Here is a 19,083-nt window from a genome sequence, read left to right on the forward strand (position 1 = left end):
CTCTCTCTCATGCAAATCCATTTGATAAGTGCCACATTGTATGCCTCTATAGTTTTGTCATGGCTTCCATAACTACAAGCCTCCTTCAATCATGTTACACTGTATTAGTCACTTGGTATTCCAGGCTGATTCTCTCTAAGTTAATACAATGGATAATCTCTGCTGTGTGGACTTCCTAGAGAGGATACAAGGGTCGAGGAAAAGTGTCTCAATTGGCACATGTTCCACTGGAGCAATGACATCTCTCCTTCCCATATAACTTAGTGATGGAAGTGCCAAAGGACAATTTAACACTACAATAGTTTCCGTACCACTATGGCAAACTTGGGAGAGGCTCTAAAACAGCAAAATCCATTACACAGCCAGTTCTTCTTTGAGGTTTTACATTAATTTAAATGCTCAGGCTTGCTGGCATCTCTTGACTGTTTTTGATTTTGACAGGCACCAAATATGAAATTTCGTAAGTTGTCAGGTTTTCCAAATACCATTGCACATCATCCATCAAACGCAGTCAGATATTAAATATCATTGCATTGCCACCCATCAAATATCATGAAATACGGAATTGCGCTGTACGTCAGCTCTCATGCACAGTCATATATGGAAATCAAATATGAAAGGCAAATACCAAATGCTTTGCAATAAAGCAGTTCTGGGATATCGAGCGAGGAAATTTGGAGCAGCAAATTCATTTCAGCCATAGAAAAGGGCAGGTGTGCAGACAGAGTCTCCAGGATGCGATGTGAAATAGCATGGAGAACCACAGTTGCGACATTTGGCAAAAAGGAAAACACACAATGAATATGTCTGGAGCCACACAACTTTGGGACATATTTACACTTGCTCTGGATTTTCCACCCTTCTTGAGTGAGGCCTTACAATGGGATGCTCTTTAAATCCATGACAACTTTAAAACCTCTGGAGTAAGCAATCACCCCAAAGGCATCTGTTCAATCAGCGTCCTTGAAAGAAAATGGAACCGAGAGAGGCGTCTGCTACAATTTTTCCTTCCTTCATGCTTTTCTCTACTGATGCAACTTGAGTGGAATTACTTCTTGCTGCACTGGTGGGGGAAATGAGATTAGAAGTTTGCAGAGACTAAAGGGAACCCAGTTTTATTAAAAGAAGTAAATAAACCCCAAGACCAATTCTCCTCTCTTCCCCAGAAATATCTCCCTTCTTTCCATTTAATTTTTGTATGTGCAGGAAAGGAGAATAAGGATCCCCTACTCTTTAATTGCTCAGAAGAAAAGCGAGGGCTGCAAAATCCTTTCACTATAGCAAGAGGCAACCTATAACAAAACAGGAAGTATTCTAGGCTTCTCCACCAGTGAATCTGCTGCTAAGTCCCCCATAAGTGTCTGAAACTTTTATACAGTGTGGAACGAGTTTTTTGCGAAAGCACTCGGTGTAAAAGAAAGGGAGTTCTGGGAAATTTGGGGCTGCCTGAGCCAGCTCTCATCCCACCCCCTTTTTATAGAATTCATTTGGGAAATGGAAAACAAGTTTTAGTTTTATTTTATATTTCAAGTAAGGGCTTAGCTATCATTTCCAAGAGCTTAAGAAGGAACGCTTCTTAAACTGGGGTGCGGTGCATTACACGACTAAGTGGATTAGCGTGGGCTTAGGTTTTGTTGGGCTTTTCATGCCCAAGAAGGCGATAGGGAGCAAGGTAAACTGGAGGATAAGCTGACATAACAATGTGAGATCCAAAGGCAATGGGAAACAAACAAACAAACATGAAGGGGATGAGCTGTACCTCAATGGCAGAGCATGTGCTTGACATACAGAATGGCCAGGTTCCATCTCTGGTACTTCCAGTTCAAATATGGCCCTCTGCATCTTTCTGTCTGGATCTTGGGACTCTTCCCAGGTCACACACTCTACCTTAACCACATGCCTGCTCCCCAAGCCACACTCTTACTGGCCTTTTTCACACCCTCCTCACACGTTTTTGGATGGACTGTATCCTTGAATTCTAATTATGCCTCTTGATTATCTGGCTGGAGAGCCCCATGGGAGTGTTTACAGTCCGAATGTAAACTTTACAGTCTTTGCTCTACTTTTGCTTCCACCACAATGCTCCAAAATGGACCAAGGCCCTTAGACACAAATTAAAACAAGAAGTTGCCACACCCTGAGTTAAAGGAATCAGGTAGTGGGTAACAGATCATCTGCTAAGATTCTGGAGATCTGTCGCCAGCTCAAGTATGCAATACTGGTTTAATTTTACAAATAACTGTTCAGATATAAAGCACTTCCCTGTTTTTTCTTTGGCCCACATCTGAATAGCTACAGAAGGTCAGACCACAGGCAACTTTGGTCAGAAATGTAGGAATGGGAGGTGGGGTTGGTTACGCTTGCATTTAAATGGACACCTACCTCATTTGTTGCTTCTGAAACGATGTGTGAACTGACACACAACTACCACTGGAGGTTTTCATGTCTGAGAATTATGCGATTTGGTTCTCCAACCAAAATTTGTTTACGAAAATGCAGAAATGTAAATATTTTAGTGGGAAAGACTAGAGGAGGAAAGTGCTTGAAGTGCACACAAGCAATATTGAAAGGTGGGTGAGAGAACCCACATGTCAATTATGTGATGTCATAATTTTATCTTGTCCCACCTACCTGTCAATTTGGACCACAGAGCCTAACGTTTTCCCTACCCCTGCTATAAATGGTCTTAGCAAAAAGGTAAAGGGACCCCTGACCATTAGGTCCAGTCGCGGACGACTCTGGGGTTGTGGTGCGCATCTCACTTTACTGGCTGAGGGAGCCGACATAGAGCTTCCAGGTCTTGTGGCCAGCATGACTAAGCCGTTTCTGGCAAACCAGAGCAGCGCACGGAAACGCCGTTTACCTGCTGCTATAGCTAGGAGAGATCTCCTTGCAGTCTGGAGACTCCCAATGAGCAACCCAGCCTGTCAATTGCATCAGGCAATTTGTGAGACCATTGCAACATTGCAAATGAAGCAACGGTTTGTCGAAGTCATACATACAAACTGTCCAATTGCTTCTGGGTCTGTAAGCATTAGTGCTGAGATTAATCCAGGTGGGTCGAGAATCACGCCCTATCAGTTTGTCTCCTCTTAATAATTTTGATGCTAATGCCAATTTTGGGCAATGCAAAGTGGGTTTTTTATTTTTATGGGTGCTCATTTGATGCTTATTTACACACAATAAAGAAGTTGTAGAGAAAAGGTTGTGCAGTAATTAAGTTCCATCTCTCCTGTCCATTCTTTGAACGTGAAGATAATTGCCTTCAGCCCTTATAAATCGTCAGCCGAATTCCGCCAAGCAATAAACATGGTACTGTATCTTGGTAATTGTCTATTGACTGCACTTTCCAGTATGAATTAATTTTCAATTACAAAACTTACTTTCTTCCTGGATCAGGCCAGGAACTTTCTAATTGAACTGACAAATATCGGGCAGAACAACCTGCTCCACATCAGCCTCCTTAAACAACTGGCCATCTACTGCTTCTCCTGTGCAAATTGAGGCCAGGAGAGAACAATGGGCAGGAGAGACGCTTTGAGATGGAGAATGAAGGATGCTTAACCGTTCCTTTCCTCACAGAGCATACACCTTTGACTCCTAAAACACCCAGATACCTGCTGCTTTCCTTTCAAATGAAGCTGAACAAATAAACAGGTCTAGGATTTCAGATGGGGACAAAGCATTGACAATCAGCCCAAAGGAGTATCCCTGTGGAGATCTGGTGTGGGGTGTTAGAACTGCTCCCTTGTTTGCCTCCACTTATGCTCTGCTAATAAATACATCATTTCAAACATCTCGAAATTCTCTCTTCCAGAGGAACCAAACCAAAGATCAGCAGATGATGTCCCCTTAGTGGCTGCCAACGTTCTTGTAGGTGCACATTCGTGGCCTTGATCTTGCTGCCACCCTGCCCCATAACTCTCCAAGTTGCCACTGTCTGGAGGATCGTTCTGCCCTATCACTGTCTCTGGATTGGGGCCTGCCAAACCTCCACAGAAATTGACTTCCAAGAACTGGGAATCTTCATTCCCTTTCCCAGGTTATTCTGAAAGAGTCCTCGTTAGACCAACTGCATCCACAAATGTCACCTGAACACAAAATCTGAATCCAAGCCTCTCTCTCCTTGAAGCCATCACTTCCCCCATACTGACTTGACTATGGTCTAAGATGGAGCCCTCACAATGGTCCCTATGAAGGATGAAGTATGGTATGTGGTGTGTCTGTGTCTGAAGAAGGGCCTCTTGTCTGGCAACATCACTTTATAGTTTCAAGTGAATGGCTAAGACATCTTTTTCAATGTGTGTTTGAATGAGAGACTTGATAAGACACAGATATTCATTGCTGCTGCTATGAGTGATCCAATGATTTGATAGTAGCTGTGCTTTTATTTTTAAGGATTGTGTTATTTTATGGGGTATATATGTATGTGTGTGTGTGTGTGTGTGTGTGTGTGTGTGTATACACACACACACACACACACACACACATACATATATACCCCATAAAATAACACAATCCATATATATATAATTTGAGTTAGGAAACTGCCCCTGGAGTAGACTTTGGTAATAGGGCGCCCTGTGCAACACCAAAATGTGATTCCCTCACAAGGTGCTGGGCTTTGGGAAGGAGGTGCAAGGCTCTGGTAGAGTCCTAGAGCCCTCCCATCTCCTTCCCAAAGCTACGCAAACAGTAACTAGGCTTTGAGAAGGAGGACTCTAGAACCCTGTTGGAATCCTCATGTCTCCTTCCCCCCTCAGCTTGGTGCCCTGTGAGGAGGAACTGGTCGTGCTGCCCTAAATCTGCTTCTGTCTGCCCTGTGGCTTGTGGAAAGGATGGCAGAAGAAAGAAGCAAATAAACTCAAACAAATATTGTTCTGGGGACTTCTTGCTATTTTGGGAAGTGGGGAGCACAGGTTACACCGAAGTGGGGCAAGGGGAGAGATCCACGAGGATCCATCAGAAGAGAGGTTTGCTTCCAGAAGTACTTCATTGGGTGGGGTGGAGCTGCCACACTGGTTTTCTGGAAGATGGGTCCCAGTTGTTTCCTGGGAGAAGGGGAGGATCGAGGTAGCAGGAAGGTTAGCACAGTGCAAATGCAATTTGTAAGATACCTAATTGCTTTGTCTAAGCACACATGAGTTTATCAGAAACTCTCTATTTATTATTAATTAATACCTGCTTGTATTTATTCATACTTCAATGTCTTAATGCACTGGAGTTATGTTTAAGTCTAAATCTATATTTAAGTCTAAATCTCTGCAAAAGATTCATTTTAAATACAAAATTAAAAGTGGAGGGAGTGAATAACAGCCCCCCTGACATTCATTCCCAGGCTTGAGCTGAGTGATCTACACTAGTCCTTAGTAGGAGTCTCACATGGGACAAACTGAGACGAGTTACGGTTCCTAACTTTTAATTCAGCTCCTGCGGTTGTTTCTTTCCATAGCAGCCAGTTGCTCAGACATCTGTAATCATATTCATCCATGCCATGAATAGCCATTTTCTTGTGCTGATCTCTGAAGATCAAGCTGCTGGAAAAGGCAGAAGAGCAAGGTGGGCTTTGCTTCATTCCTGATCAGTTGGCAACTCTATGTCTATGTCTGGTAAGCAGACGCAAATTAGATTCCCTTTTAGAAAATCGGGTCGAAAACTTCCAATGAAATCTCAATAACATCCAATGCAAATCACAAGATTGAGGCCCTCCTTGAGATTGTCTAAAGGCGACACATTTTTCATATACTTCTGAATTATTACTCACCCCATTTTTAAATGAAAAATTAGATCAGCTAAGTGCATCACTTTGATAAAAGCTATGCAAATCTTTATATACAGACCCCATCTATAATGGTGACAGCTCCGATAAAGTATTTGATTCCAGCTTCAAAGAGGAGACCCAACTATTTTCTGTAAACGAAAGCTATTCTTTCTTTGTTTCGTTTTTAAATAAAGCCTTCTGCCTTTCCCCCTGCTATTTCTGACAGTTACAAATTACATATATTATTTACTGTGCTTTCCTTCAACTCCCTGAAATAATTAATACTATAAATAAGACAATGGCTAGAAATAAATACTTTCCCCCCTCCAGTGTGGGCTTGGCAGAATTTGAGAAAGTGCACAGTCAGTTATACTGAGCATTTGGCTTTCAAGCAGAGAATAACTTTTAGACTCCTCCAATGGGTTGTGTAGAAAGACTGTCAAGTCAAGATGCTCTTAAGCACCATTTCCAGGCAAGATGCCCCACGCAGGGGAGACTGTGAAAATGTGTTGTTCTCCTCCTGCCGTTAGGGAGAAATCTGTGACTCAAATGGTAGGCGGTGTATACTTGCAAGACAAAAGAAGGAACTTTGCTGCTAAAAATGTGGTCGAGTGTTACAGTGAGCACCTTATTTAATGATGTAGGTGCAGTGGCAAAATTGGGCAGTACAAGGTATGCGTTTTTTTTTAAACCGCTGCTATGGTAGGACACTCACCCCTCTTTATAGTCTCCTTGCAGGGAAGCAAGGGGCATTATCAGAGTTCAAGAACACATCCCCCAGTCAGGCGAATGCACTCAAGGAGGATGCAAATTAGAGTTGGTGAAGGGTGTGGTCTGGGAAGAAGGGTGGCTAAGGAGGAGAAGTGGCCTGAGTAGAATCTCAAGTAGCCTGGAGGTCAGATTTGGCCCCCAGGCTTGAGGTTACTGAATTCTTGTTTCAGAGAGCAGAACCCCAACCAGAGGGACAATTCTTGACCAAGAGATTAGCCTGTAATTGCCTGCAGATGCCCTATGCATGGTTGGGATATATATACAGAGAGATATAGATTGGGACGCAGGTGGCACTGTGGGTTAAACCACAGAGCCTAGGACTTGCCGATCAGAAGGTCGGCGGTTCGAATCCCCACGGCGGGGTGAGCTCCCATTACTCGGTCCCAGCTCCTGCCAACCTAGCAGTTCGAAAGCACGTCAAAATGCAAGTAGATAAATAGGTGCCGCTGCAGCGTGAAGCTGAACGGCGTTTCCGTGCGCTGCTCTGGTTCACCAGAAGCGGCTTAGTCATGCTGGTCACATGACTGTACGCCAGCTCCCTCGGCCAGTAAAGCGAGATGAGCGCTGCAACCCCAGAGTCGGCCACAACTAGACCTAATGGTCAGGGGTCCCTTTACCTTTTTAAATATACTGTTAATCAAATATCTAATATTAGTGTACTTGCTTTCCTTTTTTCAGAAGAAAAAACACCTTATTGGGTATAACATGGGTGTATGCATATGAGAGACAGACATAGGGAACACTATCAAATAGTGGAAGATTGTGGGAAAATGATTGCTTGTACATAAGAGCATGAGCAAAGTTCATATTATTGCAGGGTGATTTCATAGCCAAAAGCATCCTTGGAGCATGAACAGCGCGTGAATAGCTCGTGCTGTCCCAAATGATTGGTCCACGTAACATAGCCTGATCGTCTGCGTGGTCTAGTGCGATGGTCCTTATCTGCTGGCTGAGAACAAGTTGCATTCCTTGTATTTTGTATCTTTCTGACTTTACACAATAAAGGCTGTGCTGCAGCAGCTCTAAAGCAGCCAGAATTCTTCAACCCATCTCTGTGTGAGACTGATTCTTACTGATGGCAAGCAGGTTCTCGTCAGAAGATGGAAAACATTTTTTTTGAGATACGCATTTGTGGCTTTAAGTCACAAAAGTTACTAGATATAAAATGAAACACACCACTTCTCCAAATTTGGGAAAACAATCTCCAGTGTTTGGAAGATCAGTCAGTGCAGATACCATTGAGCTAGATAGGTGAAAGGTTTGACTGTGTAATGCAATATCCCACGTCATCAAAGTTTTCCCCATTGCCTTACAACAGCTAGAATTTGCAAAGCTCTCTTTGACATCACAGCAGTTGAGCCAATAACCTCAGCCAGAAGCATGATTCTTGGGCAAGCTGAGTCACTCACAGGAGCAATGAGGACCCACTGCAACACCAATGGATCTCTGAAAGACACAGAATAACTGTAACTGCTGGTTGAGTATCAGCACTAAAAGCAAGAAATCACTCGCACCACTGTCCGGTCTTAAAAAATAAAATAAAATTTGACTGTTCAATTATCTACCTGTCCTTCCAGCTTCCTCACGAAAGCATCATATTGCATTAGTTCCTCTAGCTAATTTTGTCACATTGAACACCTGGTTACCCCCCCCCACCTTGAAAACAAGATCCCTTCTGCACTGACCTGACCTTTTGCTCTGTTGTCTCCAGCAGCTTGCTTTGTGCACCTGGGTACTGCCTTGAAATGACTCAAAGACATTCTGCTCACATAGCGAGGCTTCGAAGAGATGGAGAGCCAATGATTATAGCTAGGTTTCTTTAGCAGCATCACCATTTTATTGTGGGGAGAGAGATAATATATATTAATGAAGGAAGGTATCAAAAATGGTGGGGGTCTGAAACATTATGTTTCAGGGTCCAAACTCCACTGAACATCTGGGGATGCCTCAACAGGTTACCAACGATGTTGCTCCCGCAACCTGGAACTGGGCGGGCTCTGAGGTATAGGGCGGCCCCGGTCCACAGGTGACTCACCTCTCCTGGCCTTAAGGCGAGCACTCCTCCTGTGGGAACTTAGTTCCCTCCGCCTCTCTGCCCTGAGCCTCTGTAGCTCAGGAGAGGCTGGAGGGTTACCGGACCCAGAGGCAACCTCCTCTTCCCCTGACGGGGCTGAGAGTGGAGCACCTGCAAGCAATGGGTCCTCCATCACCTCAGGAGCCAGAGCAGACTCAGCTGGTGCCTGCACCTGAGGATCCAGCACAGATGAGGACCCATAGGCTCATGCCCCAGCCCCAGCTCAGCTGGCCCTGGAGGCGGGGACTCCTGCGCAGGCTGGGATTCCTCAGGTTCAGCCTCTGAATCAGATTCCCAGGCCATCACAACAAGAACCCATGGAGCTGAATGCTGGACTATTCCGGAGAGATAAAAGAAAGTATTTCTTCATGAAGTGCACAGTTAAACTGTGACGCTTGTTCCCACAGGAGGCAGTGACGGCCAACAACTTGTGTGGTTTTGGACAAATTCATGGAGAACAAAGACTATCAATGGCTCCTAGCCATGATGGTAATGCTCTGCTTCCATGGTTGGAGGCAATAATACTTATGAATAATGAGCGGCAGTGAACAGCCCAGCAGTAGAAGCTACCATGTGTTCCAGCCCACACAAAAGGGGCCACTGCACTGGAGAAAAGGTCAATCATAGCAAACCAAGAAGCTTAGCATAGGAAGGTGCCATTTCCTACAGCAGTGCTGGCTGACGCTGATGGGAGTTGTAGTCAAAAATATCTGGAAAAGACCAGGTTGAGGAAGGCTGCCTTAAAGGTTTGTGGGCAAGCGAGAACATGCTATAAATGCAATGCACAGACCCACGCAGGACAGGCTTCCTAGTTGTCTTGGCAGCAAATTTATCCACCTTCAAGTAGGAGTAGGTGGTTTAAGTCATTGAAATGTTTCTGATAAGCCTGGAATAAAACAGTGGCCAATAATTTATCCCAATGATTGCATCTCATGTATTTTGTCCATAGGTGTTGAAGAAATGGCTGCTGTCCAATGTCCTGAAACAGGACTTTGGTTTCTAGCCATGCTGCTATCCGAGGTGCTGAAACTCAATTGGATCCCTCCCTGGCATTCTTCAAACCCCTTGAACCAACTGAAATGAATATCCATTGGTGTCTCTAAGTGTGATAAGCTGACTATTTTGGTTAGCAAGATTGCCTTGTTCTCAGAAAACCCTTCAGTATTTCTGTCTGGGTTTTTATAGTTGGGGGAGAAAGCCTCTCTTGCAATTAAAATCTCTTCAGAAGCCTCTGCAATGGCGGCGGCTGCTGAAAGCAGCAATATTGCTATATATAGCCCAGGAGAACAATCTAATTTTACAGTTTCCACTTCCACCCAAAGGCAACATGTTTCCAGCACTGGAGAAAATAAAGATGGCACAAAGGTGACACTTGGATTAGAGGGGCGGGGGGAGTTGATAATAGAACTATTACATTAAAAAACCCTAAAACCCACCCCAAAATATTTCGGGTCGGTATAGAACATTTTTAAAAAGTAAAAAAAAATACTGTGTCCTGCAAATTGAAGCCTCACAGTAGGTTTCCTACCCCAGATTGTCCAGTTCATTTAATCCCATTGTTTAGTAAGATTATGATGCTGGGTTTCTCTGCCTCAGCTAACGTAGGAGGCTGCATTGTATCAAGTCTAACTGTGGATCCATCTAGCTCAGAACTGTCAGCACTGACTGGCAGAGTCTCTCCAGATGTTCAGGCAGAGTTCTCTCTCCCAGTCCTAACTGGCGATGCCAAGGGTTGAACCTGGCAGCTTCTGCATGTAAATCAGATGCCCTGCCACTGAGATATAGCTCATCTCTAACATAGTAAGGTCAAGGTAAAGGGACCCCTGACCATTAGGTCCAGTCGTGACCGACTCTGGGGTTGCAGCGCTCATCTCGCTTTATTGGCCGAGGGAGATGGTGTACAGCTTCTGGGTCATGTGGCCAGCATGACTAAGCCACTTCTGGCGAACCAGAGCAGCTCATGGAAACGGCGTTTACCTTCCCGCCGGAGTGGTACCTATTTATCTACTTGCACTTTTGATGTGCTTTCAAACTGCTAGGTTGGCAGGAGCTGGGACCGAACAAGGGGAGCTCACCCCGTCGTGGGGATTCAAACTGCCGACCTTCTGATCGGCAAGTCCTAGGCTCTGTGGTTTAACCCACAGCACTAACATAGTAGAGAAGTAAAATGTTTACTGTAAGGTTAACTTACGGTAAGACTGGCTCAGCTGTATTCAGAGTAGGCCCATTGAAATAAATGGACAGTAACATAATTGCAGTGGGCCTAGTCTGGACAGAACTTCATTGGATACAACCTATTGACTGCATAATACACTCTGCTGGAAATAAGAAATAAATCAACATTTTCTGTCATTTGTTTTGCAACAGAGGGCACATGTATACTGACAAATGAGCATGGAAAAGTTACAGGGATTTTTTTACAACGTGGCAACGTTCAGCTGTAAGGTATGGTGGTGTATATGTTTTTCCATCTGGAATAGAGGTCATCAGAAAATTTAAGAATTTCCACCAAAGAGGTGAGAAAGACAAAGGAGGAGTCTTAAAATAAGAGAACTTTGCATCAGAAGAAATTTATTAGTCTTGGAATATTTAGTCAATGTACATTATTTTTTATTGAGAGAATGAAAGCATTGAATCTCTCTATCTTTAAGGGCTTTTTAAGACCATCAGTGATATTTAGCTTTTTTTTTCCATTGTGGGTGGGCTCTTGCCGACACTTTGGAAGACAGCTGTCGCCAAAAGAAAGAAAAGAACCACACAGCTGCTTATTCCCAATGACAATTTGGACAAGTCCTATCAGAGAACCCCAAACTTCAGTTCCCAAGTCCACAAACAGCTTTGACAATACTTTTCTTTCCATTCATTAAAATGGACATTTTGTAACACGTGCTCCTATAGACACCAGCCAAGTTAAGTGCAGCAGTAAGCTTCAGTTTCTGAATCCAACATCAGGTGTAGAGAAACACTTAGAAGGCCACGACACATTCTTCTTTTCATAGTATTTGCGTTTGGAGGGATGCTGCTCTCTTTTCCAAACTTCGTGGCAGAAATGTCTAGGCACCAAAACACATTCTTGAACTTGTCTTAATGGAAACCCAGACGAGGCAAACTATCTGAGGTGCTAAAATGCTCCGTACACTCTGTTGGGTACCATCTTGAACAGCTTAACACACAGCCAAGTGGTTTCCTCCAGAAGCTGATGGGGCTCATTTTCTCCAGTACTAAATAAGAGAGGGAAAGAGAGAAAGAAATCAAACATAAAGTAAGGCATCAATTTGGCTTGGATGTTGTAGGTTGCTTTCCTTGTTGCCTTCCCCAAGACTGACTGCGCTGGGGGAAAAAGTTTATTGGGCTGGTTCAGAAAGACTTCAGCAAGGTGGATGGCAACCCCCCAGTGGGTGTGCATGCAAGGGTGTGTAATTTCCAAGGGAAGTCATCATTAAAAATCTAATGGGCTTAAAAAAATAATTTTACAAGGTTTATATATTGGTTAGTACTAACACCCACACCCCTAAAAGCAATTTATTTTAAATAATATAAAATAATGATAAGAAAATACCAACAATATCAACAGACTTGAAAAGCAAGCAGACATAATCTAAGTACCAAAACAAAACAAATTCCTTCCAGTAGCACCTTAAAGACCAACTACCGTAAATTTCGCTCCATAACACGCAGATTTTTCCTCCTAGAAAGTAAGGGGAAATGTCTGTGCGTGTTATGGAGCGAATGCCTACAGATGGCGGGGGAATCTGCTGCAGTTGTGAGCTGTCCGTGGCTCGCTTTGAAACAGCAAAGCGGGTGTAAGCGGCTCCTGGCAGCGAGCTGAGCTGGGGAGGAGGGAGAGAAGCAGAGCGGGCTTGGCTGCTTTAAAACAACCCCGTCCTCTTTAAAACAACCTCTCTCCTCCCCACTGAGCTGCTAAGTAGCTGCAAAGCTTTTCAGCCAGCCTAGCAGGGAAACAAGCAGAGCGGGGTTGGCTGCTTTAAAACAACCCTGTGCTCTCTGTCCCTGCCTGCAGTTTTTTGCTGTCCGATGTTGGATTAGCCACTATAGGGGCTGTGTGTGTGTGCTTGAGCTATCGTTCTCCTCCTCCTGCTTCCCGTTCACTCTCCCTGCGCTCTCCCTCCGACTTTAGAATTGACACTCTGTGTGTCTGTGTGTGTGAGAGAGGGCTCCTTCTCCTTCTCTTGCTTCCCGTTCACTCCCCCAGCGTCCCTGCGACTTCCAGCGCCCTGCGACTTTAGGGCCAGTTCTCTCTCTCTCTGTGTGTGTGTGTGTTTTGACCTCACTGCGCTTGTTGGGGGAGAGTGTTGGTCGTAATTTTTCTTGATTTCTCTCAGAGTGGTTACTATCATGGTTTCCTTGCTGGGGAGGAGGGAGAGACGCAGAGCCTGCTTGTTCTAAAGGAGCAACGCCAGAGAGGAGCCTCTCCTGCATTATCAGCAGCATCCTTCTCCACACCCCCCACGCGTGCTCCTTGTCCCTTGAGTTCTTTTCCTTCCCTCCCCACTTAAAACGTGGTTATAAAGCACGTATTCACATGGATCCTCAGGATTTTTGCACTAGGTCACCCCAAATTCACCATCAGATCACATAGCATATCCATGGCTACAGCCTGCACCAAAAAACACACGCACCCACTGTTTCATGGGGCCGCAATGGTGCAAAAACGTGGTTACAAAGCATGGATCCACATGGATCCTCAGGATTTTTGCATTGGGCTACCCCAAACTCACCGTCAGATCACATGTCTGTGGCCACAGCATGAACCACAAAAATCATACATCCACTGTTTCGTTTAGAATATTTTTTTCTTGTTTTCCTCCTCTAAAAACTACGTGCGTGTTATGGTCAGGTGCGTGTTATAGAGCGAAAAATACGGTAAGTTAGTTCTTGGTATGAGCTTTCGTGTGCATGCACACTTCTTCAGATACACTGTGTATCTGAAGAAGTGTGCATGCACACAAAAGCTCATACCAAGAACTAACTTAGTTGGTCTTTAAGGTACTACTGGAAGGAATTTTTTTTTTTGTTTTGACTATGGCACACCAACATGGCTACCTATCTGTAACTGGATCTAAGTACCAAAACACAGTTAAAACCTACAGCTTTAAATAAGTAATGCACAATGAAAGTATATGTCAACCAAACAAGCAAAATGGTTTTAGCAGCTGGTGAAAGCAACACAGCAAAGACTCCTGCCTAGTGTCAATGAGCAGGGAGTTCCAGAGGTGCTGCCGCACAAAAAGATTCACTGGACGTGAAAAATAAACATTGTATGGCAAATGAGAAGGCAAATGTCCAACACTTTCAATAATAGGCTAGTTTTTGTGTCATCATGATTTGGAGGACTTAGCCCTTTCTGCTTGGTTACCCTGTCCTTTGAGTCCTCAGTTATTTTGTAGATCTTTCATATTCTGGCCTTGGGGTGCAAGTCATTGTACACCAAATCATATGTCACTTAGAACTGATGTAGCAGATTGAAGAGTCCAAAATGCTTCGTATGATTTATCTCAAAGTGGTTGTTGCAATAAACCTATGGAAGTAGAGCTGTGTTATTAACTCCACATCACCTACAAGTATGGCAAAAAAGGAGAGATAAAGGACCCCTAGATGGTTAAGTTCAGTGAAAGGTGACTATGGGGTTGCGGCACTCATCTCACTTTCAGGCCGAAGGAGACGGCGTTTGTCCACAGACAGCTTTCCGGGTCATGTGGCCAGCAGGACTAAACCACTTCTGGTGCAATGGACACTGTGACGGAAGCCAGAGCGCATGGAAATGCCATTTACCTTCCCGTCACAGTGGTACCTTTTTATCTACTTGCACTGGTGTGCTTTTGAACTGCTAGGTTGGCAGGAGCTGGGACAGAGTAACAGGAGCTCACTCCGTCACGGGGATTCGAACTGCCGACCTACTGATTGGCAAGCCCAAGAGGCTCAGTGGTTTAGACCACAGCGCCATCTGCCTCCCTGCACCAACAAGAATGTCTCTGAGGAACAGTTGCTGGGAACTGGAGAGTGGAGAGTGTTCTTGTGGCTTGATGGTTTGCCATTGGAGCATCTGCTTGGCCACTGTGAGAACAGGATGCTGGTATAGCCTTTGGTCTGATCCACCAGGGCTCTTACTATGAGGAGATGAGGCTGAGGGACAGCAACTCAGGCCAACTGGTCAACTCCCAGCAAAGCACACAAATCACTTGGCAGGGCTTTTAATTTGGGTTGTCTTACAATCCTAATGGGTAAAACTAGGTCGAACGAACCGTTCAGACACATCCCTCATTTGCAATGCTGCTTAACCCAATAATCCTGGGAAGTAACCAAATCCGAGCATGTAATTTATAAATTGCTATCAAAGACGGCAAATAAGTTTTGGGCTCCATTCATTTGGGAATGGCAAAATCAGATTTAGACACCTCTTCTCTGTGAAAAGAACCAGCAGCGATACTAAAATGAAGAGAGTGGTAGACGGAGACTAGAATTTAACATGATTAACATCAGGTTTCCCACTTTTTTTATTGGCAGCGACAGCACAGGACCTGCACGAAGTCACCCAATAACACTAGCGCACAGCACCTCTTTATGCAGAGATTCCCAAATGGTATTCAGAGGCATGCACTCGTGCTGTGAGCCAGGTTTAAGTTTGCTATGCAAAAAGTAAAGAAAAACTAGGGCTGAGCTGAATATTTCCCCCCACTCTCAAGGGATCACTCACAAAAGCAATTCAGTTTTACATTGAAAGCTGGGAAGTAGCTTGCCTCTTCGGCACATGTGTTCCAAGCACGAAAAAGAAACCTCTGGTCCTTCAATAGTTTCCTCCATTGCATTTGTTGGAAACTTTTGGCTCTCCCTGATGCTGTTGCTATCATTGAAATGATTTCTACGCCGCCTTTCATTTCAAGAAGAAACACCAAGCAAAATAACCAAAACAAACCAGTTATAAAATACAGCTACCTACAATTAAAATACACAATAAAGCAACCACATTAAGACATCCATAAAGGTAAAGGTAAAGGACCCCTGACAGTTAAGTCCAGTCACGAACGACTCTGGGGGTGCAGTGCTCATCTCGCTTTACTGGCCGAGATGCAGTTGTACATTGCAGATACCACCCCTTTGCGATGTCCCTTTGCTGTTAGGAGGAGTCCAGCCTTTCTCTTTTTTTTTTTTTTATAAAAATTTTTATTAAGGTTTTTTACAGATACATATTTAACAAACAAAATAGGTTTCATAACATCTTTTCATTCTATTGCGGACTCCCTCGCGTCTCCCGCTTCCACTTTCATCATTAAAAACGAATTTTTCCAAGCAAATTATCATCTTGTTTATACTCTTAAGTGCAATATTTAGGTTAAACTCAAATAAAAAATTATAATTTAATGGTAGACAGTTATTTCTGCTCTGGCTTCCTTGTTAGGATTCAACCAAATTACAGTACTTTTGTAAATAAATCTTAAATTTCTTCCAGTCTTCTTCAACCCTCTCCTCTCCCAGGTCCGCGACCTGGGAGTCCAGCCTTTCTCAACCTGTGGGTCCCCAGATGTTGTTGAACTACAACTCCCATCACCCCTAGCTAGCAAGGCCAGAGCTCAGGGATGATGGGAGTTGTAGTCCAACAACATCTGGGGACCCACAGGTTGAGAGCCACTGAATTCGAGTCCAGCTCCCTGCAGTGCAGGAATACTTTGCCCAAAGTGGGGCTTGAACAGACGACCTCAAGATTAAGAGCTTCCTGCTCTACTGATTGAGCTACTCCTCATCAATCAGGAGTTGTGTAGATGCTGATTTACACCCGTCTGTTTTGCCCTCTTTTCTACAAATCTGCAATAAAGGGATTTCACATTCTAAGTTGGACACATGGCAATTACCCCAACTCTCCACCCTCAGTTTTAACCATTCGAAGCACATGCTTGCCAGCACAACTTCTGTCTGATACCTGCATACAACAGCTATACTTTGCAAAGGCATATGTGGAACATTACAAAGGAAAAATTCATTTCCTGCAAGCACTGCTTCTTAAAGTTGTCACATCTGACACTTGTGTTCGTAAAGACATACGTGGAACAAGAAAAAGCTTCTATTTGGACATTACATATATAAAGAACTGATCTATTTGTATTTCCTGTTCAAAATCTTGGTCTTTAATTGCGTCTACTTAATTTGATAATGTGAAAAGAGGTATGTTTATATGATGTATAAAGAATTCATATGGTTAAACACAGCCAGTTGTGTTGTGGGTGTTATTATTATCCCCAGCACAACATGCAGGCCAGAGTGCCAATCACAAACTTTCAAACTTTGTTGCAGCTGGAGTGCGTCTCCCCGCTTTTTAAAAAGGCTGAATTATCTTGCAGACAGGCTTCCAATGAGAAACCCTCAATGGTTGGTCATACTGTGGCACTGAGGCCACGTGGAACTTGATGCTTTCCAGTTAATTAAACTCGATACCCATCAGTAATAATATATATTTACTTCTGGAAAATAAAATAAAAAATAAAGAGCCTCGTAAAATGTGGTGATCTGGAATAATAGCTGGGGCTGTTGGTTTCGCCGGTTGAGATAAGAGGCTTTAATAATGTCAGCGGCTACAGAAGCCCATTGTATTTCAACAGCGTCACACGCCAATTTGCACAGGATTTAAAGCAGCAATTATTTTTGCCCCTAATTAATATAAGTCCTGGAGAAAACCATGGGAAGCATATCCAGTCCCAAGAATAAACAACTGAAGCCTGGTACAGCAAACTTCTGCTACATCCTCCTTCCTCGAAAGATGAACACAGTTGACTAGTTGTCATTGCCTTCATCATCCTGTTGCCCTTTGTATGTCTTGGAATACAAACTCTCCCAACATCAAGTCATCTTCAAGCTCAGCCTCACCTACAGCACATTACAATAAACCAATCTGGAAGTTACCAGAGCATGGAGTACAGAGGAGAAGCCATTTCTGTCCAAAAGTGTCTCTAAGTGGTGAACTACTCAGGGGTGGAAGAAAGCTCTCCTAGCTACTGAGGCCACCTGTGCCTCCACTGATAGTGATGAATCCAGGAGCAATAGCTTGGATGCAAGTGATGCTGGAGATCTGATGCTTTAAAAGCACCACCAATAAAACAGCAGCAGCAGCAACCACCACAACAGAAGGAAGTTGAAGATCTCATGTACTAGCAAAGCACAGCCTGATAAAACTTTCAACTGCACAGCAACAGAATGGTTTTGCAGTTGTAAAACTCCTGACAAAAGGAAGGAGGGAAATGTTATGAATGAATGAGCCCGACTGGAAAAATAAAACATGGAAGAAGCAAAAATGGATGACCGAGATCAAATCTGTAACCTCTTGATTTATTAGCCCAACCTGGAAAGAACATTAATGTGCTGCTGGCACAAGAACTCTTGAGAAATGAGAACCCATCACAAAATAACCTGCTACCTTCCACCCACCAACCATTGGGGAGGGCAAATGGGGGAGACTGTGGGTAGCCTTTTTCTTTTGACCATTAGGATCTAATCCATGGTCTTGGGTGTACCAATATCATTTTTAAAAGGGGGGAAACAGGGCAGCACTTCATATCAATAATGTGCATATCAGTTGTGTGTTTACATCACAGTGTCCAGGATACAAGTTGTTTGAGGACAAACAACAGGAAAAAGCTCTCATGTTGTACTTAAGGTCTGCCTGGAAGTCTCTGGTTGGACATGAGATGCTGGTATAGAGGAGTTTTAGGTCTGATTCAGTAGGGCTTTTTAGGTGTTGTCGTTCTGGTCCAAGCTTCCTGCCATGGACTGAGGTATAGAAGGCTAAGTGACCATGACTGCACATTCTGATGAAAGCTTCCTATGCTGTAGTGTGCCTCAAGAGACCATCTGAGGGAAAGGCAGGTTCTTTCTCCTCTTAGGGTGTCTCCATCTGGAACTTGAGGAGCAGGAAGCACTCAAATTTGTAAGGCAAGCCAGGTTGGGTGACCCAGCATGAGCTCTGGAGGCACCAAATTCCAGCTCAGACAGCTCTGAGCCTGAACATAAAATGGGCTAGGAATCCTAGATGCAGCACTTCTGAGCTAGAATCCCCAGAGGAACCAGGGACTTCAGGGTTTCCAGTTCCTTGCTCATCACATGGGGGTGCGTCTTTAAGGCTCCCCATTACGCAGCTGCGATACAGGTGTCATATTGAACCTGGGATGGGTAGGAAGGATCAAAAGGTATAAAAAATGCATTTGGGGGCAAGGTGCCTTCAGAACATGCAATCAGCTCCTAGTGACCTGTCCAGGGTCCTGAAAGCTGGGTACCACATGCCCTCCTCTATTTGTGCTCCAGATCAGAGATTTCTTCCAGCCCTGCTGATTCCTCCTCATCTTGTTTGCTATGTCCTCTGCCTCCCCTGGGTGGCTCTGCTTTCTTGTGACTTGACATTCTCATCTGTATAGCCAGTTGACAGAGACAGAGTGTTCTATTCTGGCTACGCCACATGTTTCTCCTGGGCAGG

General features: G+C 44.1%; 1 protein-coding gene across 2 annotated transcripts in view; it reads right to left on the minus strand.

The window, feature by feature from the left end:
• Window positions 1-11,160: 11,160 nt before the first annotated feature.
• Window positions 11,161-19,083, minus strand: part of PIK3C3 (phosphatidylinositol 3-kinase catalytic subunit type 3) — a 112,890-nt gene continuing 104,967 nt past the window's right edge. For both annotated transcript variants that reach the window (XM_081929643.1, XM_081929642.1), the window contains one exon: window positions 11,161-11,827. In XM_081929643.1, the coding sequence (XP_081785769.1) occupies window positions 11,813-11,827 (15 nt within the window). In that variant the 3' untranslated portion in view covers window positions 11,161-11,812. The remainder of the gene's footprint in view (window positions 11,828-19,083) is intronic.

Source organism: Podarcis melisellensis, assembly GCF_964234715.1.
Source record: "Podarcis melisellensis genome assembly, chromosome: 11".
NCBI classification, from domain to species: domain Eukaryota; kingdom Metazoa; phylum Chordata; class Lepidosauria; order Squamata; family Lacertidae; genus Podarcis; species Podarcis melisellensis.